General features: G+C 40.8%; 1 protein-coding gene across 2 annotated transcripts; it reads left to right on the top strand.

The window, feature by feature from the left end:
• The first annotated feature begins 547 nt into the window (after window positions 1–547).
• LOC112224716 (myosin-7) lies at window positions 548–22,739 on the top strand. 2 transcript variants are annotated; one of them, XM_024388412.2, is made up of 40 exons: window positions 548–624; window positions 778–817; window positions 2,658–2,866; window positions 3,037–3,180; window positions 3,272–3,428; window positions 3,524–3,551; window positions 3,644–3,749; window positions 4,423–4,515; window positions 4,623–4,686; window positions 4,779–4,877; window positions 6,534–6,637; window positions 6,733–6,871; window positions 6,970–7,088; window positions 7,294–7,443; window positions 8,008–8,178; window positions 8,365–8,674; window positions 9,904–9,974; window positions 10,142–10,347; window positions 12,159–12,282; window positions 12,916–13,052; window positions 13,144–13,399; window positions 14,202–14,444; window positions 14,536–14,712; window positions 14,821–14,966; window positions 15,079–15,169; window positions 15,262–15,651; window positions 16,094–16,220; window positions 16,308–16,426; window positions 16,519–16,715; window positions 16,889–17,072; window positions 18,141–18,306; window positions 18,415–18,539; window positions 18,635–18,943; window positions 19,615–19,818; window positions 19,919–20,215; window positions 20,349–20,453; window positions 20,547–20,642; window positions 20,735–20,869; window positions 22,158–22,205; window positions 22,626–22,739. In XM_024388412.2, the coding sequence occupies exons 3-39, from the start codon at window positions 2,666–2,668 to the stop codon at window positions 22,176–22,178; spliced, it is 5,811 nt and encodes a 1,936-aa protein (XP_024244180.1). In that variant the 5' UTR covers window positions 548–624; window positions 778–817; window positions 2,658–2,665; the 3' UTR covers window positions 22,179–22,205; window positions 22,626–22,739. The 2 variants fall into 2 exon arrangements, with proteins under 2 accessions (XP_024244180.1, XP_024244179.1); XM_024388411.2 differs by having other exon boundaries at window positions 567–624; window positions 775–817.
• The last annotated feature ends 1,113 nt before the right edge of the window (window positions 22,740–23,852 follow it).

The following is a 23,852-nucleotide window of genomic DNA, read 5'->3' on the forward strand; positions in this document are numbered from 1 at the left end:
CAAAAAACAATTTCCTAAGCATTTTTATAAATCTCCTAGAATTAGCACAGACACTTCAAAACCGTATTCCTTACTATTTATGATTTGACTGTCTTTTTCCTATTTATGAATGTGCTATTCAATGCGTTTCTATGTGCTATAGTAGTAAAGGCTAAATTCAATATTTGATCAAACCTACAGGGGTCCTAAAATTCGAACTCAAATAGCTAAATGATCCATAGTATGAACATTTAGGAATGCTTTATTTAAAAGCACGATTACATGATACAAATGAACATGGGATTGTCATTCTGTCCTTGCTCAAACATACATACCATACATGCATCATACTTGGATGTACATGGTGTCAGACTGACCTGCGGAGGAGGGTGCTATTGTCATCAGGAAGCCATAAACAAAGGATTACGCACCCTGGGGGGGTTTTGTCCCCTCCTCTGCCCTCGTTGATAGCCTGCCTTCTACACACACCTCTACTTCCAAATACAGATCTTTTAAAATAATCAGAGTGACTTTTTCATCGGCTCATCTCCATATAGGGCTGAACAACAGCCTTTATAAAGGGGGATGCCGGTCTGGAGAGAAACAGACCAGGGAGACACAAAGCACAGGACTGTCATCCTACAGGTAAGCACATAGAGGCCGTCTGATGAGGAACATAATGATTAAAGGACCTAACAACGATGATTCCCACAGCATCACAAGGCACCAATCAGCAAATACATAGCTGGTCAGGTGATTGATTCTGGTCTTTGTATTTGTCTATTTCATTCTCAGCAGAGATCCTTTCTACCAAACCAAGAGGTCTAACCAACAACAGGTAAGGAACGTAAACTTCTACACTAAGGTTGACTAAGGCGTAGGCCTACATATATATATATATTTAAAGTCACGGCATGCATTTTCTTTGTTGAGAAATAGATTTTATAGTTTCCTTAACTGTATCTGCAATGAATTGAAGAGCACGTGTTGAGGATTGAAGACAGCAGTCTCTCTAGCTTGAGATCAACTTGTTAAAAATCACGAAATTTCACCTCGACAGGTGTCAGAGTCACCCTCTCTAGATTGAGATCAGCGTGTATTTCAACCAGAACACCAATTGAGAATCCTAGCCAAGAGTAACATTTTATTGAAGCCATACAAATATTATTATGACACGATCATTAAGCATTATAAGACTTGCCATAAGTGACTATGAACTGCTTATAATATGTAAGTATTGTTGTGAACAGCGGGGCAGGGAAACGAACCTGGGGCGCTGGGGAGAAAAGTCAAACACATCGCACTGATAGGGTTACCTCACTTAGGGGGAATTGTAACATGGCTCACATTAGTGAGGCTCGTTACCCATCCAGCTCTGAACAGAAAAGAAGCATCCCAGTGCTTCGACCACTTCTAGCCCCCCTCACACGGCTGTCTGCGCGTTCCCTCATGACCACCATTCCACTTCTAACACCAATGTTGACTTACTTGGTGAGAATTATAACTTGGCTCGTATTAGCAAGTATTGGATACAGTATTCTATTACAAGAAGCTGGAGTTATTACCAGTCATGTAGACCCTATTGTAAATTGTCATATAGAAAGACAACATATATGTTGAATTATGAAACATTATAAGGACTCATACGTATAACAGTAATGACAATACATTATAACTGTATAACCACAACCCATTAACACAAAATAAACCATGTCAGCATCTCATTCAAATGGAATTTACTTATACAGTATTAACTATTACCTAATGATTCTAAGACTGAAGGTCTTATACAGTATTAACTATTACCTAATGATTCTAAGACTGAAGGTCTTATACAGTATTAACTATTACCTAATGATTCTAAGACTGAAGGTCTTATACAGTATTAACTATTACCTAATGATTCTAAGACTGAAGGTCTTATACAGTATTAACTATTACCTAATGATTCTAAGACTGAAGGTCTTATACAGTATTAACTATTACCTAATGATTCTAAGACTGAAGGGCCAATCCCTGTGATGTAAATAAACTGTCTTCTTTAGCATGTACTCCACAAAAACACGTATTCAGTGTGAAACAAAACAAACATAAAACTGCAAATCAATTCAGACTACACAGAATAAATATGATTTTAAAACTATCCTGGAAAGATTTTTTATTTAACCATCTTAGTTGGCTGAGAACACATTCTCATTTACAGCAACGACCTGAGGATTAGTTACAGGGGAGAGGAATGAGCCAATTGTAAACTGGTGATGATTAGGAATTTAGCCAGGACACAAGGGTTAACACCCCTACACTTACAATAAGTGCCATGGGATCTTTAGTGACCACTGACAGTCAGGACACCCCGTTTAACATCCCATCTGAAAGACCACCCTACACAGGGACATGTAACCAATCACTGCCCTGGGGCATTGGGATATTAATTTTTAGAGCTGAGGAAAGAGTGCCTCCTACTGGCCCTCCATCACCACTTCCAGCAGCATCTGGTCTCCCACCCAGGGACTGACCAGGACCAACCCTGCTTAGCTTCAGAAGCAAGCCAGCAGTGGTATGCAGGGTGGTAATGCTGCTGGCCTTACTACTACTAATGTCAGAATGGGATATCAGAATGGGATATCTTGAATGAAACTGTGGATGGATGTAGATATCGTCTGTTCCTCCCTGTACAGATTTCAGGATGGGGGACATGGTTATGGAGGAGTTCGGGGCAGCAGCTCCCTTTCTGCGTAAACCAGACAAGGAGAGGATGGAATGCCAGACTAGACCCTTTGACATAAAAAGGGAGTGCTATGTGCCTGACCCTGAGGTTGAGTACGTCAAGGGCACAATCACCACCAGAGATGGGGACAAAATCACAGTTAACACGGAGTTCGGGAAGGTGAATGTTTTAATAAACAGCTTTTAACCTGGCTAGACAACAGGAACAATATGTAGTCTATAGAATGATTCATGTTCTTTTTCCTTTACTGATTATTAAATAGAACACCGCTGTACTTTGAAAATGAAATGAAAAACAAACTGTGGAAATGTAATTTACTCTTCTTTCAGACTGTTGTCGTGAAGGAGATTGACTGCCACCCCCAGAACCCGCCAAAGTTTGATAAAATTGAGGACATGGCGATGTTCACCTTCTTGCACGAGCCCGCTGTGCTGTTTAACCTCAAAGAGCGTTACGCAGCCTGGATGATCTACGTAAGTAATGACCCGCCTGCTCTCCATTATATCAAAACATGGATTCAAATGAATAGAACTTCAATCTGCACCTTTCTCGCGTCTTCCACAGACCTACTCAGGGCTGTTCTGTGTCACTGTCAACCCCTACAAGTGGCTGCCGGTGTACGATCAGTCTGTTGTCAATGCTTACAGAGGCAAGAAGAGGACTGAAGCTCCTCCTCATGTGTTCTCCGTCTCTGACAACGCCTACCAGTACATGCTATCAGGTCAAATACAACTGTTGTTTTCTAAGTACATTTAAAACATCAAACTAATTATTTGGTAAAGTGCTATTTACTGATAATTCATTTTCTTTCAACAGACAGGGAAAACCAGTCTGTCCTCATCACGTAAGTACCTCAACCAAAGGTTTGATCAATTTTGAGGCTATTTCCAATTAGGAGAAATGTTGAAACATCCACATTTGTATTTCCATTCCCAGTGGAGAATCTGGTGCTGGAAAGACTGTGAACACCAAGAGAGTCATTCAGTACTTCGCCAGCATTGCTGCTGTTGCTGGGAAGAAAAGTGCAGCTGAAGAAAAAAAGGTCAACAGAACGTCCATCCTAAATGAAACACGCTTCCTGGCTGCATGAGCACGTTGAACAAATTCATTGAGCGGCAGGGTAGCCTAGTGGTTAGAGTGTTGGACTAGAAACCGGAAGGTTGCAAGTTCAAACCCCTGAGCTGACAAGGTACAAATCTGTCATTCTGCCCCTGAACAGGCAGTTAACCCACTGTTCCTAGATCAACAGTTAACCCACTGTTCCTAGATCAGTTAACCCACTGTTCCTAGGCCAGTTAACCCACTGTTCCTAGGCCAGTTAACCCACTGTTCCTAGGCCAGTTAACCCACTGTTCCTAGACCAGTAAGCCAGTTAACCCACTGTTCCTAGGCCAGTTAACCCACTGTTCCTAGATCAGTTAACCCACTGTTCCTAGGCCAGTTAACCCACTGTTCCTAGATCAGTTAACCCACTGTTCCTAGACCAGTTAACCCACTGTTCCTAGATCAGTTAACCCACTGTTCCTAGACCAGTTAACCCACTGTTCCTAGATCAGTTAACCCACTGTTCCTAGACCAGTTAACCCACTGTTCCTAGGCTGTCATTGAAAATAAGAGTTTGTTCTTAACTGATTTGCCTAGTTAAATGAAGGTAAAATAATAAATTGAGATATTCATGACAGAAATGTAACACAGTATGGATGTTGATTTTGTAGGGGACTCTGGAGGATCAAATCATCCAGGCCAATCCTGCACTGGAGGCGTTTGGTAATGCCAAGACCATCAGGAATGACAACTCCTCCCGATTCGTACGTTTTTCCCTCTTGTTTGAGAACACGTCTTTTTATCAAATCCTACCATCATATTGTCGGGTGCATATGTACCTATTCATTAATATGTTGGTAAAACCTTACAGGGTAAATTTATCCGAATTCATTTTGGAGTCACTGGGAAACTCTCCTCTGCTGACATTGAGACTTGTAAGTAAAAAGTTCAATTTTGATCAGGTTTGAACAAATCTCTTTTGACAACAGATTCATACAATACACATTCACTTTTTCATGCATATCAGATCTTCTGGAGAAGTCACGTGTCACTTTCCAGCTCAAGGCTGAGAGAGACTACCACATCTTCTACCAGATCCTGTCCCAAAAGAAACCAGAACTGCTAGGTGAGTAATAGACCACTCAATTAGGTACTGAACACTATATCAGTGCCTCTCAATAACAGGTCAACCGATTATGATTTTTCAATGCCAATACCGATTATTGGAGGACCAAAAAAAAACAAAAAAAACGATGCCGATTTTTATATATATATATTTGTAATAATGACAATTACAACAATACCGAATGAACACTATTATTTCAACTTAATATAATACATCAATAAAATAAATGTAGTCTCGAAAAAATTATGAAACATGTTCAATTTGGTTAAAATAAAAACAAAGTGTTGGAGAAAGTAAAAGTGCAATATGTGCCATGTAAAAAAACTAACGTTTAAGCTCCTTGCTCAGAACATGAGAACATATGAAAGCTGGTGGTTCCTTTTAACATGAGTCTTCAATGTACCCATGTAAGAAGTTTTAGGTTGTCGTTGTTATAGGAATTATAGTACTATTTCTCTCTATGCCATTTGTATTTCACATACTTTTGACTATTGGATGTTCTTATAGGCACTATAGTATTGCCGGCCTAATCTCGGGAGTTGATAGGCTTGAAGTCATAAACAGCGCAATGCTTGAAGCACAGCGAAGAGCTGCTGGCAAATGCAGGAAAGTGCTGTTTGAATTAATGCTTACGAGCCTGCTGCTGCCTACCACCGCTCAGTCAGACTGCTCTATCAAATATCAATCCATAGATTATAACATAATAACACACAGAAATACGAGCCTTTGGTCATTAATATGGTCAAATCCAGAAACCATAATCTCGAAAACAAGACGTTTATTCTTTCAGTGAAATATGTAATAGTTCTGTATTTTATCTAACGGGTGGCATCCATCAGTCTAAATATTGCTGTTACATTGCACAACCTTCAATGATATGTCATAATTATGTAAAATTCTGGAAAATTAATTACGGTCTTTGTTAGGAAGAAATGGTCTTCACACAGTTCGCAACGAGCCAGGCAGCCCAAACTGCTGCATATACCCGGACTCTGTTGCTCAGAACTCAAGAGAAGTGACACAATTTCCAAGTTAAAAGAAATTCATGTTAGCAGGCAATATTAACTAAATATGCAGGTTAAAAAATATATATTGTGTATTGATTTTAAGAAAGGCATTGATGTTTATGGTTAGGTACACATTGGTGCAACAACAGTGCTTTTTTCACGAATGCACTTGTTACATCATCACCCGTTAAGCAAAGTGATTCGATGATAAATGAACAGGCACCGCTTTGATTATATGCAACACAGGACAAGCTATATAAACAAGTAAAATCATCAACCATGTGTAGCTAAATAGTGATTATGTTAAGATTGATTGTTTTTTTTTATAAGATAAGTTTAATGCTAGCTAGCACCTTGCCTTGGCTCCTTGCTGCACTCGTGTAACAGGCAGTCAGCCTGCCACGCAGGCTCCTCGTGGAGTGCAATGTAATCGGCCATTATCGGTGTCCAAAAATGCTTGAAAACGTGAAAACTTGAAATCGGCCCTAATTAATCGGCCATTCCGATTAATCGGTCGACCTCTACTCTCAACCAGTCCTTGGGATGTTACTATTGTCAGTAAATTAGCTGCCACAGTTACAAAAAAAAAGATTGAAAACAATGCATAATAAACAGTACACATTCAACTGTGCTGTTGAAATCTTTTCAGAGATGCTCCTCATCACCAGCAATCCCTATGACTACGCCTTCATCTCCCAAGGAGAGATTAAAGTAACTTCCATTGATGATTCTGATGAGCTAATGGCTACTGATGTAAGTACATTTTCATGACAATTTACATTTATCTCACCTTGCTCATCTGTCCAACTTTCTATCCAATGCAAAAATGTTATTTTATTCTGAACTAGGATGCCTTTAATGTGCTGGGCTTCTCTCAAGAAGAGATTAATGGCATTTACAAGCTGACTGGGGCCATAATGCACTACGGCAACATGAAGTTTAAGAACAAGCAGAGGGAGGAGCAAGCAGAATCTGATGGCACTGAGGGTGAGGAAATAAAACCTCTCACTTTAATATATAGGATCTTTGAAAAATCTAACGGTCAGAATGCCTCCTCCTTCAACCATAAAACCTTTCCTTTCCAGATGTTGACAAAGTCGCATATCTGATGTGCCTGAACTCTGCGGACCTAGTCAAGGGGCTGTGTCACCCAAGGGTCAAAGTAGGAAATGAATGGGTCACCAAAGGTCAGAGTGTCGACCAGGTGAGTCTAAAAAACGTTGTACATTTCCAGAAGCTAATAATTGTGAAAACTTCTGTTTAGAGTTGCTAATATTTTAATGAGTGATTCCCCCATTGAGCAGGATGTTAAATCCAAGATTAGGCCTAATCTGTGTCTGGGAAACTGTCCCTATTTGTTCATGTTGAACCTATGTTTTAGTAATTCATTTTCTCTATATATTTTATAGGTGTACTACTCTATTGGTGCACTGTCAAAGAAAATTTACGAGAACATGTTCCTCTGGATGGTGATAAGAATCAACCTTACTCTGGACACCAAGAACGCTCGGCAGCATTACATTGGTGTGCTGGACATTGCAGGCTTTGAGATCTTTGATGTGAGTGTTTGATGTAGGCTATATTTCGTAAAAATAACCAATCATGGGCCTCCCAAGTGGCGCAGCGGTCCGTACAGACACGGGTTCGATCCCAGGCTGTGTCACAACTGTCCATGATCAGGAGTCCCATAGCGCGGCGCACAATTGGCCCAGTGTTCGTCCGGGTTACGGGAGGGTTTGGCCTAGGGAGACTTTACTTGGCTCATTGCGCTTTAGCGACTCCTTGTGTCAGGCCAGGCGCCTGCAGGTTGACTTCTATCGTCAGTTGATTAGAGTTTCCTCTGGCACATTGGTGCTTCTGGGTAAAGCAGGCGGGTGTTAAGGAGAATGGTTTGGAGGGTCATGTTTCGGAGAATGCACAACTCAACCTTCACCTCTCCCAAACCCCCTCGGGGAATTGCAGCGATGAGACAAGATCGTAATTGAATCGCAATTGGATGTCACAAAATTGGGGAGAAAATGGGGGTAAAATACAACAACAACAACAAAAAGAACACATCATAAAATGATATATCTAAAACATTACAGCTGACAAAATGAAGTAACTGTGAACGTCTATTCCAGTTCAACACCTTCGAGCAGCTGTGCATCAACTTCACCAATGAGAAGCTGCAGCAGTTCTTCAACCACCACATGTTCGTGCTGGAGCAGGAAGAGTATAAGAAAGAGGGCATCGTCTGGGAGTTCATTGACTTCGGCATGGACTTGGCTGCCTGCATTGACCTCATTGAAAGGGTTGGTGTCTTCAGTTTTGTAGTAGTTTATATGAAGTGTCCTGAGTTATCTTTGAGATTTCAAACATTTAACGGGAGTACTTTTTAAAATGAGCATTACAAGGGAAATCTTCATAGACAAATGATTCTGATATTTAATCACTATGCTTTTCCCTTAGTACTAATTGATTTCCACTCCTTCCACCAGCCCATGGGTATCATGTCCATCCTTGAAGAGGAGTGCATGTTCCCCAAGGCCAGTGATTCTACATTCAAGGCGAAGCTGTATGACACCCATCTGGGGAAAAACGCATGTTTCCAGAAGCCCAAGATTGTCAAGGGAAGACCGGAGGCACATTTCTCCCTGGTTCACTATGCTGGCACTGTTGACTACAACATCGGTAACTGGCTGGTGAAGAACAAGGACCCGCTGAATGAGACTGTGGTCGGACTGTTCCAGAAGTCAAGTCTTAAGTTCTTGTCCAATCTCTTTGCAAGCTATGCTGGTGCAGAAGGAGGTACTATATGTTTCTATCTGCAAACACTACAAACCACTAAAGTAAATAACATTTGGCATGATAGAACAGAGGAGCGGCAAGTAGCCTAGCGGTTAGAGTGTTGGGGCAGTTAACGAAAGAGGAGCGACAAGTAGCCTAGCGGTTAGAGTGTTGGGGCAGTTAACGAAAGAGGAGCGACAAGTAGCCTAGCGGTTAGAGTGTTGGGGCAGTTAACGAAAGAGGAGTGACAAGTAGCCTAGCGGTTAGAGTGTTGGGGCAGTTAACGAAAGAGGAGCGACAAGTGGCCTAGCGGTTAGAGTGTTGGGGCAGTTAACGAAAGAGGAGCGACAAGTAGCCTAGCGGTTAGAGTGTTGGGGCAGTTAACGAAAGAGGAGTGAGTTAACGAAAGAGGAGCAAGTAGCCTAGCGGTTAGAGTGTTGGGGCAGTTAACGAAAGAGGAGCGACAAGTAGCCTAGCGGTTAGAGTGTTGGGGCAGTTAACGAAAGAGGAGCGACAAGTAGCCTAGCGGTTAGAGTGTTGGGGCAGTTAACGAAAGAGGAGCGACAAGTAGCCTAGCGGTTAGAGTGTTGGGGCAGTTAACGAAAGAGGAGCGACAAGTAGCCTAGCGGTTAGAGTGTTGGGGCAGTTAACGAAAGAGGAGTGACAAGTAGCCTAGCGGTTAGAGTGTTGGGGCAGTTAACGAAAGAGGAGCGACAAGTAGCCTAGCGGTTAGAGTGTTGGGGCAGTTAACGAAAGAGGAGCGACAAGTAGCCTAGCGGTTAGAGTGTTGGGGCAGTTAACGAAAGAGGAGCGACAAGTAGCCTAGCGGTTAGAGTGTTGGGGCAGTTAACGAAAGAGGAGCGACAAGTAGCCTAGCGGTTAGAGTGTTGGGGCAGTTAACGAAAGAGGAGCGACAAGTAGCCTAGCGGTTAGAGTGTTGGGGCAGTTAACGAAAGAGGAGCGACAAGTAGCCTAGCGGTTAGAGTGTTGGGGCAGTTAGAGTGTTGGGGCAGTTAACGAAAGAGGAGCGACAAGTAGCCTAGCGGTTAGAGTGTTGGGGCAGTTAACGAAAGAGGAGCGACAAGTAGCCTAGCGGTTAGAGTGTTGGGGCAGTTAACGAAAGGTTAAATGTTCGAATACCTGAACCGACATGGAGTAAGGCACTTAAAACTAATTTACTCGAAAACCTTTCACTGCACCTATCCGGTGTAATAACAACATGTATAATCTAATTGTTCTGTGGTTGTCAGGTGAAGACAAAGCGGCTGGAGGAAAGAAGAAGAAAGGCTCTTCCTTCCAGACGGTGTCTGCACTGCACAGGGTAGATCTGACATGAACGTTAATCTAGCTTTTCACATAGCACCACATTACATTTGAGATGTCAGTATGTTGTGGATTGGCATGTTAGCATTTAATGCCGTTGTGACTCGTGAGGTACTCTTGAGACTCATTCACTGATGGAAAATTCTACATTTGTCATACTCACAGGAGAACTTGGGTAAACTCATGACCAACCTGAGGTCTACTCACCCTCACTTTGTGCGTTGCCTCATCCCCAACGAGACCAAGACTCCTGGGGCCATGGAGAATCCTCTGGTCATGCACCAGCTGCGTTGTAACGGTGTGCTGGAAGGCATCAGGATCTGCAGAAAGGGCTTCCCCAACAGGATCCTGTACGCTGACTTCAAACAAAGGTATATAAGAAAATAAGGTTATATATTTTCTTTCAAACAGGAAAGGAGGGCCTTTTGAGCCCCTTTGACAATTTAAGTAGACATTGTTTTAAGCCTGTTATATTAAATGAAGTGCCCTTTAATATAGTCCACATGGAAAATGTAATAAATCAGATTTGCTAAAGTACAGAATTCCTTAAGCTGTGCATCCTATGCGACCTCTCGGGAAGATTTTAACCCACTTAATAGCAACATTAATCCAAGTTTTCACCATAATTCTAAAGCCTTAGTTTGTTGGCATTCTCTCAACCAGCTACACCTGGAATGCTTTTCCAACAGTCTTGAAGGAGTTCCAACATATGCTTATGGCTGCTTTTTCTTCACTCTGAGGTCCAAATCATCCCAAAACATCTCAATTGGGTTGAGGTCAGGGGATTGTGGAGGCCAGGTCATCTGATGCAGCACTCCATCACTCTCCTTGATCAAATAGCCCTTACACAGCCTGGAGGTGTGTTGGGTCATTGTCCTGTTGAAAGACAAATGATAGTCCCACTAAGCCCAAACCAGATGGGATGGTGTATCGCTGCAGAATGCTGTGGTGGCCATGCTGGTTAAGTGTGCCTTGAATTCCAAATAAATCACTGAGTTTCACCAGCAAAGCACCCCCACACCATCACACCTCCTCCTCCATGCTTCACGGTGGGAACCACACATGCAGAGATCATCCGTTCACCTACTCTGCGTCTCACAAAGACATGGCGGTTGGAACCAAAAATCTCACATTTGGACTCATCAGACCAAAGGGCAGATTTCCACCAGTCCATTGTGTTTCTTGGCCCAAGCAAGTCTCTTATTATTGGTGTCCTTTAGTAGTGGTTTCTTTGTAGCAATTTGACCATGAAGGCCTGATTCACACAGTCTCCTCTGAACAGTTGATGTTGAGATGTGTCTGTTACTTGAACTCTGTGAAGAATTTATTTGGGCTGCAATCTGAGGTGCAGTTAACTCTAATGAACTTATCCTCTGCAGCAGAGGTAACTCTGGGTATTCCTTTCCTGTGGCGGTCCTCATGAGAGCCAGTTAACTCTAATGAACGTATCCTCTGTAGCAGAGGTAACTCTGGGTCTTCCTTTCTTGTTGCGGTCCTCATGAGAGCCAGTTAACTCTAATGAACTTATCCTCTGTAGCAGAGGTAACTCTGGGTATTCCTTTCCTGTGGTGGTCCTCATGAGGGCCAGTTTCATCACAGCGCTTGATGGTTTTTGTGACTGAACTTGAAGAAACTTTCAAAGTTCTTGAAAGTTTCTGGGTTGACTGACCTTCATGTCTTAAAGTAATGATGGACTGTCGCTTATTTGAGCTGTTCTTGCCATAATATGGACTTGGTCTTTTACCAAATAGGGCTATCTTCAGTATACCACCCCTACCTTATCACAACACAATTGAATGGTGCAAATACATTTAAAAGGAAAGAAATTCCACAAATTAACTTTTAACAAGGCAGACATGTTAATTGAAATGCATTCCAGGTGACTATCTCATGAAGCTGGTTGAGAGAATGCCAAGAGTGTGCAAAGCTGTCATCAAGACAAAGGGTGGCTACTATCCCAAACATAAAATATATTTTAATTTGTTTAACACTTTTTTGGTTACTACATGATTCCATATATGTTATTATATATGTTACATATATATTATATGTGTTATGTGTTATTTCATAGATAAGATGAAGAAAATAGTAAAAATAAAGAAAAACCCTGGAATGAGTAGGTGTGTCAAACTTTTGACTTGTAATGAATATTGAAAACAATTGTTTGGTGATTTTCATTCAGATACCGCATCCTCAATCCAAATGCCATCCCTGAGGGTCAGTTCATTGACAACGTGAAGGCAGCAGAAAAACTGCTGGGCTCTCTGGACATTGACCACACCCAGTACAGATTAGGACACACTAAGGTAAGTTCTCTAAATAGACGGAAGGCAATATGGCCTGTTGGATCAGGAGGGAAAGATAGGACCAACTAAAGGGTCCTAGCAACATATTGCCATTACACCACTATCACCAAAACCAGGCCAAACTTAGCAATACCCATAGAGTTGTACTAGAGAACTGATGCAATGGCCACTTCTATGTTAGAATGATCAGCGCCATTGAGGACAATCTATTTTAAAGAGGTCAACTTCCATGAGTGCATTATTGGAAGTTCGTAAATAAACTGAAAAGGTTCATACTAGCACCTACTAAGCTGGAGTGCACAATCTAGAAGTATAAAAGCAACATGGTTGGTGATTTACCGCCACCTGCTGTTACTGAATGCTAAGGAATATAATTAATTGGCTGCTGTTACTGAATGCTAAGGAATATAATTAATTGGCTGCTGTTACTGAATGCTAAGGAATATAATTAATTGGCTGCTGTTACTGAATGCTAAGGAATATAATTAATTGGCTGCTGTTACTGAATGCTGAGGAATATAATTAATTGGCTGACCCCTCCTGCTGATCTGAATGGAATTCTGTGATCTGTAAAATCATTGATGTGTACTGCATATATACACACCTTTATCTCTCTCTCTATCTCTTTATTAGGTGTTCTTCAAGGCTGGTCTCCTGGGTACCCTTGAGGAGATGAGAGATGACCGTCTCGCTCTCATCATCACCGGCATGCAGGCCAGAGCACGTGGTCTACTTGCCAGGATTGAGTTCCAGAAAATTGTTGACCGCAGGTTGGAAAAAACAATGGATAGAACTTCTGCAGACAATATGGTGGAGGTGGAAAAAGTTGTATAACAAGCTAATTTTATAACAATTTCACAGGGACGCCTTGCTTGTGATCCAATGGAACATTCGTGCCTTCATGGGCGTCAAGAATTGGCCCTGGATGAAGATGTTCTTTAAGATCAAACCTCTGCTGGTTTCAGCAGAGACTGAGAAAGAGATGGCCAACATGAAGGAAGAATTCCTGAAGCTTAAAGAGCTTTTTGCTAAAACGGACGCCCGTAGAAAGGAGCTGGAAGAGAAGATGGTCTCCCTTCTCCAAGAGAAGAACGACCTGCAAATGGCAGTCCTGTCTGTGAGTAAAAGACACATTGCTAAACTACTTTGATTTAACTTTAACAGCACTAGTCCCTTTTGTTGCATTCGCATCCTTTGTAAAAAAAAAAAAAGGCCTTTCGAGTTCTTAGCGTGACTGAGGCACAATCCCAAACCAGCCTTAACTCCTTTGAAGGTTCATCTGTTGCCACACTTGCTGGCAAAACTCAAAAGGTGACTTCCAGAGCGGAGTAGGATAATAATAATAATCAATAAACCAGATCAACTACAGGACACGTTCGTGACTTCAATGATGCAATTTAAGGAAAAAAAGTACAATAATGAAAATGTATTTTATAAATTCTTTCAAGATGTAACAAGATACAAGATTAACAAAATCTAAACCTCAATAACAGTTAAACATTTAATTTTGTTACATGTTTCACACTTTGAAAATAAGACACAAACAAATGCAGGTGTCATATCATTAGGCAAGACTTTCCATTATTTCATATGAAATTGGGCCAAGTCCAAACATATTCCGATGCATGTTGGGATAGCGCTTTGCCCCGGAGCTGGTCAAAGTGGCTATCGGAGGGTCTCTAATTAGCCCCCTTGATCATTTTCACTCCCTCAGCTTTGTGAATATGGAGGAGACACTTGTGAACGTGCAAATCGAGGGCTTACTACGGGAAGGGATTTGGGATTCGGAAAAAAACAAGAGAGGGATGAGACATGATTTGATAAATCGATATGTCATACAATTAATTAATACAGAATATTTTACAACCAAATTTCTGAAATTGGACAGGATTTGATATATACTATTGACACGTTGACAGTCAGAAGACACTCTAGGTGACGCTGAAGAGAGATGTGAGGGGCTGATCAAGAATAAGATCCAGCTCGAGGCCAAAGCCAAAGAGCTTACCGAGAGGCTGGAGGATGAGGAGGAGATGAATTCAGAGCTGACTGCTAAGAAGAGGAAGCTGGAGGATGAGTGCTCAGAACTCAAGAAGGACATTGATGATCTGGAGCTCACTCTGGCTAAAGTGGAGAAGGAGAAACACGCCACAGAGAACAAGGTCAAAGTTTCTCTTCATTCTTGGGTTGTTAAAACTCCAAAATAATTTGGTCTGGATGTTGATAAGTGTAATGACACAAGTGTTTCTTTAGGTCAAAAACCTGACTGAGGAGATGGCAGCTCTGGACGAAATCATTGCCAAGCTGACCAAGGAGAAGAAGGCTCTGCAGGAGGCTCATCAGCAAACGCTGGATGACCTGCAGAGTGAGGAGGACAAGGTCAACACGCTGACCAAGGCCAAAGCCAAACTGGAACAGCAAGTTGATGACGTGAGTATTGAATTAGTATTGATAAAAACATATTTAGTCATTATCCTAACAAAATAGGCTACAGTAAATGGTTTACTCCTAATGTTGTTTAATATATCCTTTAATCAGCTTGAAGGCTCTCTGGAGCAAGAGAAGAAGGTGAGGATGGACCTTGAGAGAGCCAAGAGAAAGCTGGAGGGAGATTTGAAGTTGACCCAGGAGAGCCTAATGGACCTGGAGAACGACAAGCAGCAGATGGAGGAGAGGATGAAGAAGTAAGATCACAAATCAATTCAACTGTTTACATACTAATATTATTTTATAGCAGAAAAGACCACAAAAAATCATTACAATATTTCAAATAAAACATTTTTTTTCACTCATCAGGAAGGACTTTGAGATGAGCCAACTCAGCAGCAAGATTGAGGATGAGCAGGCAATGAGTGCTCAGCTTCAGAAGAAACTGAAGGAGTTGCAGGTATTCCAATATTATTGTTGAAAATATACTCTTTCTGTTACACTTGATTATGTTCTGCTTTTACCAGAAAAGTTTTATTCCGACCATTTCAGGCCCGCATTGAGGAGCTGGAGGAAGAGCTGGAGGCCGAGAGAGCTGCCCGTGCCAAGGTGGAGAAACAGAGGGCAGACTTGGCCAGAGAGCTGGAAGAGATCAGCGAGAGGCTGGAGGAGGCTGGAGGAGCCACTGCTTCCCAGATTGAGATGAACAAGAAAAGGGAGGCTGAGTTCCAGAAGGTGCGTAGAGACCTTGAAGAGGCTACCCTGCAGCACGAGGCTACAGCTGCCACTCTGAGGAAGAAAAATGCTGACAGTGTGGCTGACCTGGGAGAGCAGATTGACAACCTTCAGAGAGTGAAGCAGAAGCTGGAGAAGGAGAAGAGTGAGCTCAGGCTGGAGCTGGATGACGTGGTCTCCAACATGGAGCAGATTGTCAAGACTAAGGTCAGTGGATTAATCATTATGAAATACAAGCATTTTATGAGATCAGATAGATATCGCAAATGGCACTGCACATGTCCTTAGTTTCAGAGATATGATCGACCACTTGGTTTACATACTCATCTCATATGTATATACTGTACTCGATATCATCTACTGTATCTTGCCTATGCTGCTCTGTACCATCACTCATTCATATATCCTTATGTACATATTCTTTATCCCCTTACACTGTGTATAAGACAGTAGTTTTTTTGGAATTGTTAGTTAGATTACTTGTTGGTTATTACTGCATTGTCGGAACTAGAAGCACAAGCATTTCGCTACACTCGCATTAACATCTGCTAACCATGTGTATGTGACAAATAAAATTTGATTTGATTTGATTTGATTTGATTTGACGGTTTTGCTGCATTGTATAAAAATTTAAAAAACACATTTTCAGACAAACTTGGAGAAAATGTGCCGCACTCTAGAGGACCAGATGAGTGAATACAGGACGAAAGCTGAGGAAGGACAGCGATCCATCAATGATTTCACCATGCAGAAAGCAAAGCTTCAAACTGAGAACGGTACAACAACTTAACATGAACATTCACACAAACTGCCACATCCACAATAAGAGACTAGTTTAAATAATTAAAAATCAATGAAAACAGGTGAACTTGCCAGACAACTGGAGGAGAAGGACTCTCTGGTCTCCCAACTGACCAGGGGTAAGCAGTCCAATGTTCAGCAGATTGAAGACCTCAAGAGACAACTGGAGGAGGAAGTCAAGGTATTTATACAATAAATGTAGAATCTGCTATCCAACTACTTTCATCCTGCGGCATAACTACATGTTCTTTTTTTTAACATTTATTTTCCAAGGCAAAGAACGCACTCGCCCACGCAGTGCAGTCTGCTCGCCATGACTCGGACCTGCTGAGGGAGCAGTATGAGGAGGAGCAGGAGGCCAAGGCTGAGCTGCAGCGCGGCATGTCCAAGGCTAATGCTGAAGTGGCTCAGTGGAGAACCAAGTATGAAACTGATGCCATCCAGAAGACTGAGGAGCTTGAAGAGGCAAAGTAAGGACGTTTTCTTTCTTTCAAGGCTATTCAACCTTGGCTGAATGAGCGATGCACAACAGTATATAATGAAAGATACATGAATTACCTGATAAACAAACATTATATATATATATAGAGAGAGAAATAAAGTCAGATGTTCTGAAATGAGCTTTCCATCCATGTCAATCTAGGAAAAAGCTGGCTCAGCGTCTGCAGGATGCAGAGGAAGCTGTGGAAGCTGTTAACGCTAAATGCTCCTCCCTGGAGAAGACTAAGCACAGACTCCAGAATGAGATTGAAGATCTCATGGTGGATGTGGAGAGATCCAATGCGGCTGCTGCCGCTCTGGACAAGAAGCAGAGGAACTTCGACAAGGTATTATTATGGGACACTTTTATTACAATACATGATAATTTTTTAATTTATTTTTTATTTCACCTTTATTTAACCAGGTAGGCTAGTTGAGAACACCTTTATTTAACCAGGTAGGCTAGTTGAGAACACCTTTATTTAACCAGGTAGGCTAGTTGAGAACACCTTTATTTAACCAGGTAGGCTAGTTGAGAACACCTTTATTTAACCAGGTAGGCTAGTTGAGAACACCTTTATTTAACCAGGTAGGCTAGTTGAGAACACCTTTATTTAACCAGGTAGGCTGTTGAGAACACCTTTATTTAACCAGGTAGGCTAGTTGAGAACACCTTTATTTAACCAGGTAGGCTAGTTGAGAACACCTTTATTTAACCAGGTAGGCTAGTTGAGAACACCTTTATTTAACCAGGTAGGCCACCTTTATTTAACCAGGTAGGCTAGTTGAGAACACCTTTATTTAACCAGGTAGGCTAGTTGAGAACACCTTTATTTAACCAGGTAGGCTAGTTGAGGTAGGCTAACACCTTTATTTAACCAGGTAGGCTAGTTGAGAACACCTTTATTTAACCAGGTAGGCTAGTTGAGAACACCTTTATTTAACCAGGTAGGCTAGTTGAGAACACCTTTATTTAACCAGGTAGGCTAGTTGAGAACAAGTTCTCATTTGCAACTGAGACCTGGCCAAGATAAAGCAATGCAATTCGACACAAACAACAACACAGAGTTACACGCGGAATAAACAAACATACAGTCAATAGTATGGTAGAACAAAAGAAAACAAAAAGTCTATATATAGTGATTGCAAATGAGGTAAGTTAAGGAAATAAATAGGCCATGGTGGCGAAGTAATTACAATATAGCAATTAAACACTGGAATGGTAGATGTGCAGAAGATGAATGTGCAGGTAGAGATACTGGGGTACTGGGGTGCAAAGGAGCAAAATAAATAAATAAATACCAGTATGGGGATGAGGTAGGTAGATGGGCTGTTTACAGATAGGCTAAGTACAGGTGCAGATAATCATATGCTGTTTATTCAAACCATTTACAATACCTGTGTGATTCTACTAGGTCCTGGCTGAATGGAAGCAGAAGTTTGAGGAGTCTCAGACTGAGCTGGAGAGCTCCCAGAAAGAGGCCAGATCTCTCAGCACTGAGCTCTTCAAACTCAAGAACTCTTATGAGGAGTCTCTGGATCATCTGGAGACCATGAAGAGAGAGAACAAGAACCTACAAGGTCAGAGCATCAGTATTATTGGCATTTCAGCCAATCATTTCAATATTATTACAGAGATTTGTTATCACAAGATACTGATGTACAATTTTATTTTTCTCCCCCACACAGAGGAAATTTCTGATCTGACTGAGCAACTTGGTGAGGGAGGAAAAAGCATCCATGAGCTGGAGAAGGTCCGTAAACAGCTGGAGCAGGAGAAGGCTGAGATACAGACTGCACTAGAGGAAGCTGAGGTGAGACTGGAAGATATTTACTGGTAGGGATAGACACCATTTACTGAGGCTAAAATACTAGAATATTTGACATACAATGTGTCTTGTTCCTATAGGGCTCCCTCGAGCACGAGGAGGGCAAGATCCTGAGAGCACAGCTGGAGTACAACCAGGTCAAAGCTGACATTGAGCGCAAACTGGTGGAGAAGGATGAGGAGATGGAGATGAATAAGAGGAACCAGCAGAGAGTGGTGGATACCCTGCAGAGCTCCCTGGAGTCAGAGACTCGCAGCAGGAATGAAGCTCTCAGGCTGAAGAAGAAGATGGAGGGAGATCTCAATGAGATGGAGATCCAGCTCAGCCAGGCTAACAGGCAGGCAGGAGAGGCCCAGAAGCAACTTAAGGGTCTTCATGCCCATCTGAAGGTAACACTTCCACAGCATTTAATCCAGAGTTGGGGTCAATTCCAATTTAATTAGAAATTACAATTAAATTCTTGAATTCTTGAATTTAGGTTTAATTCAATTCTTGAATTTAGGTTTAATTAAATTCTAATTTCACGACCAAGTTATGGAATAATAGGACTGTTTGAATTGAATTGAAAATCAATTTCATATTTGTGTAAGAGGGCGGCAGGTAGCCTAGTGGTCAGAGCGTTGGACTAGTAACCGAAAGTTTGCTAAATCAAATCCCGAGCTGACAAGATAAAAATCTGCTGTTCTGCCCCTGAACAAGGCAGTTAACCTACTGTTCCCCTGAACAAGGCAGTTAACCCACTATTCCTAAACAATTATTGAAAATAAGAATTTGTTCTTAACTGACTTGCTGGTAAAACATATATAATTGTTTGGGATAATTGGGAATTACATTCTTGGAATTGAATTATCTCTGATTTTAAAGACTAACCTTGAATTTTAATTGAATTAAATTTACAGATAATTGAATTAGAATTGAATTAGTTGAATTGACCGCAATCCTGATTTAATCTTAAACACAATACCTACTACATTTTTATTATAAAGATGAAGCCAAAAAACAGATCTGGGGTCATTTGGGGGACCTCTTTCTAACAAAATTTCCAAAATTCTCTCCACAGGATTCTCAACTGCAGCTGGATGATGCTCTACGTGGTGGTGATGACCTGAAGGAGAACATTGCCATTGTGGAGAGACGCAACAACCTGATGCAGGCTGAACTGGACGAGCTGAGAGCCATGGTTGAGCAGACTGAGAGAGGCCGCAAACTGGCCGAGCAGGAACTGCTGGATGTTAGTGAGAGAGTTCAGCTACTGCACTCTCAGGTAAGGCATTGATAGACAACAATAGATAGCCTTACTAAATATACACAACTTGAAAATGTTGAAGATAATATGAAAGTAATTCCTTAAAACATATGTGTAGAACACCAGTCTGTTGAGCCAGAAGAAGAAGCTAGAGGGCGACACATCCCAGCTTCAGAATGAAGTGGAGGAGGCCGTGCAGGAGTGCAGAAACGCTGAGGAGAAGGCCAAGAAGGCCATTACTGATGCTGCCATGATGGCAGAGGAGCTGAAGAAGGAGCAGGACACCAGTTCTCACCTGGAGCGCATGAAAAAGAACATGGAGCAGACCATCAAGGACCTGCAGCACCGCCTGGATGAAGCTGAACAAATCGCCATGAAGGGAGGCAAGAAGCAGATCCAGAAGCTGGAGGCCAGAGTAAGTGTCTGAGACTAACCTACCTTGTATTCTATAAATAAATAAATATTCATTCATATTTCTAGCTTCAATGTTGAATGTCGTTGTAACGACATGATTGGAAATAAAGTTAACATCCGTTATATTTTAATAGGTGAGGGAGCTAGAGACTGAAGTGGAAAGTGAACAAAGGAGGAGTGGCGATTCTGTGAAAGGAGTCCGTAAATATGAGAGACGCATCAAGGAACTCACCTACCAGGTACATCAAAGTTGAACTATGAACTATGAACTCAGAATAAAATGAAGCTTAATATATGACCCTTGTTTTCCCCCTTGTTTACTACTGGTGCAGACTGAGGAAGACCGTAAAAATTTGAGCCGTCTGCAGGACCTGGTGGACAAACTGCAGCTGAAGGTCAAATCCTTCAAGAGAACAGCAGAGGAGGCTGTAAGTATAAAACCTTTCATCGTCCAACTGATGCATCATTTATGAATTGTTGCGTTTGCTAGAGACTAAATCATCCATATTTTTTTCCACAGGAAGAACAAGCCAATTCCAATTTGGGAAAATTCCGCAAGATTCAGCATGAACTGGATGAGGCAGAGGAGAGGGCTGATATTGCTGAGTCTCAGGTCAATAAGATGAGAGCCAAGAGTCGGGATGTCGGCTCCAAGGTCAGTAGTTGCTGTTTCAATCTTCAATGAATTATAATTTCAAATCAAATGTATTTATATAGCCCTTCGTACATCAGCTGATATCTCAAAGTGCTGTACAGAAACCCAGCCTAAAACCCCAAACAGCAAGCAATGCAGGTGTAGAAGCACAGATTTAATGACTCCCCCCCCCCATGTAATGTATGGCTGAAGCCTTTTAAGGCATATGATATCCAATAGCCATAATATCATTTAACATCTGAATAGCTACGTTTATATGAATTCATTTGCGGGTATCCATTGTGTTCTAAAACTATACAAGACAGGATCAACTCTAAACGTAATAGCTAATAATAATAATAATAATAAAGTAATAACTGCTAATGGTCCCATTATTTCAAAGATACATTTCCTGAAGAAAAAAAAAACGTGAAATATATTCCCACGGTAGTTTTGTACGTACGTACAGTGTAATAACAGTCACAGATTTATACTTTATACCTGTTGCAGTGCCAGACGTTCATTTATTTGATAAACTAGTTCAAATTAAAGGACAACTTCAATATCACCTTTGATGTGTCTACCATAGCTTCAAGTCATTCCCTCGGTAGAACATCACTGAAGAGTATTATGTTATAGGGTGATTTCCCATAGCATATAATTATAATTATTATAGCATTATAATTACTAACAATTATACTGTATTATACTGTATTATACTGTATGTAATAACCACTACGCAACATTGATATTCATTACATGCTTTGACCTACTGAATTTGGTCTTTAGTAAGAATATTTAATATAATAAGAATATGTACCTACACTGCAAATTCCACTGAAACACTGTACCTATCTATGTAGGAATGGTACTACCACTGTACCTACCTATGTAGCTACTACCATGGTAATACCCCTGTACCTACCTATGTAGCTACTACCATGGTAATACACAGGATCTAAAGGAATTTGGGACCATTTTAAAAAAAAAAAAAAAACAGATTTTATGTAATACCTACAGTTTAAAGACTCAAATTAATCTACTGTTAATTTTACTTGAATTGTTCATTGGACAATATTGCAACTATAAAAGGTATTTTAAACTTTGAATTGATTACATAGCAGATCGAAGGAGAAGCAGGACCATTACAGGGTTGGTATCTGTATGGGGACAACATGATGTTCATAGTTTATTCCAAGTGTATACTACTTACCTGTTGAAGCTTATTGTAATTTTAACGTATATGGCACAATAACGGTTTTCCAGTAGGATTACACATCTCATAGACAATCTATCTTCTCTGTCACAGAAAGGAAAGGATGAGGAGTGAGACCTAGAGTTGTGACCCTGCTCCCAGGTCAGTTGCTTTGGTTGTCATTTGCACACTTCCTGGTTTCAGTGGTCACTTACAATGCAATTACATCGTTTTTGGAGATGTTTATTGTAACAAGGCCAGTAGTTGAAATTAAAGCAATAGCCAAATTAATTGAATGTTAATTTAATGATTTGATTTGACATCATTGCACCTTTAAATGTTGATAATAATAAGAAAGTTAATTTGTTAGAAAACACAGTTGGTGTAATGTTATAGGACCCTTTTATGAACAGTGTTTTAGTGCAGCATTAACACTCATTGGAGTTGCCTCATTGTGTAATTCACATTTCAAGACCCAAAGTATAAAATACAAAATGTGTCCAGAATATAGAGCTAATTTTCACAACTTTTATCTTCTTCTTCTTCTTCTTCTTCTTCTTCTTCTTTTACCTTCTGCCACAGAAAGGACACGATGAAGAGTGAAGCTCTCAGACGGACCGTTCTGAAAATCTCCTGACTTTAGTTTCTCTCTATTCTCCATGTAACATGAGCGGAATAAAGACAATTGAAATTGCATCTGTGTGTATTGCTTGTAATATGTTACGCTTGTGTGCCAAAGGTTTTTTCATGTCTGGTATAGACGTAAAGATTTTGTGTTGATGCTATTAAGAATAGGAATTATGTAAACACTGATTTTAATAGAATATATTGATAACTTACCTCAAATGGTACCAGAGAAAAAGACGTTTAACATATACATGTATCGCCTACATTATTATAATATTGTAGTAATACAGTGAGCTCCAAAGGTATTGGGACAGTGCATGGTTTATTTGTTTGTTTTGGTTCTGTACTCCAGCACTTTGGATATGAAATGGTACAATGACTCTGGGGTTAAAGTGCAGACTGTCAGCTTTTAATTTGAGGGTATTTCTATCCATATCGGGTGAAACATTTAGAAATTACAGGACTTTTTGTACAAAGAAAATTTTACAAAAAATTTTTTATTGGAACAAATTCACTTATGTGTATTAAAGTAGAAAAAAGGTAAATATTCCACACAATTACATTAATCATTGAAATATTGTATTTTCACTGTGTGTTTAAAATATGTAACCCACCACCTGGATTCGGTCTTATGAAGCAACATTTGGAAAAAAATTTTTTTACATTGGATAAAAGTAGAGACTCAGAGATACAACATGTTATATCATTCACTACAGTTGAGGAACAATGGGGAAAGTCATTCTGCTTTGAAAGTTGATCAACTTGTAAACTCACTTTTGAGAAAATGGCCTTTGAATGTTTTGGTACCTAGTGGAGAGCTCTTCTTTGTCTACACCCATTCAGCATCGCTCACACCCTCTTAAACTTTAGCCCGACCCACCTCGTTTCACTCTCGGAGGGCACACTTGACGCTCTGGCCGATGATTTGTTTACCTCTGGATAACACGAAAACAGACTAACCAGCTCTGCTGGCAACAATTTCATTATGCTTTTTTTCCAGATGTTTATTGACAGCGGCCATATTCCACGGGTGTTGTACACACGTCACGTAACGGTAGCTAACAAGCCAGGATTTATGATGAAATCGTCAACCCTATTATGGTCAACTCTGTTACTTTATTTGGCACTTAAAATAGTCTATTATTTATTTATTTTAAATGAAAACGTGTTTTTGATTAAGTT

The sequence above is a fragment of the Oncorhynchus tshawytscha genome, linkage group LG25, assembly GCF_018296145.1.
Source record: "Oncorhynchus tshawytscha isolate Ot180627B linkage group LG25, Otsh_v2.0, whole genome shotgun sequence".
Lineage (NCBI taxonomy): Eukaryota > Metazoa > Chordata > Actinopteri > Salmoniformes > Salmonidae > Oncorhynchus > Oncorhynchus tshawytscha.

Excerpts from the sequence above, each read along its gene's own strand:
- LOC112224716 (XM_024388412.2), top strand. The coding sequence starts at position 2,666 with ATGGGGGACATGGTTATGGAGGAGTTCGGGGCAGCAGCTCCCTTTCTG. Across the intron at positions 14,967-15,078 it reads ATGGAGGAGAGGATGAAGAA|GAAGGACTTTGAGATGAGCC; the intron begins GTAAGATCACAA and ends TTCACTCATCAG. Across the intron at positions 16,427-16,518 it reads AACTGGAGGAGGAAGTCAAG|GCAAAGAACGCACTCGCCCA; the intron begins GTATTTATACAA and ends TTATTTTCCAAG.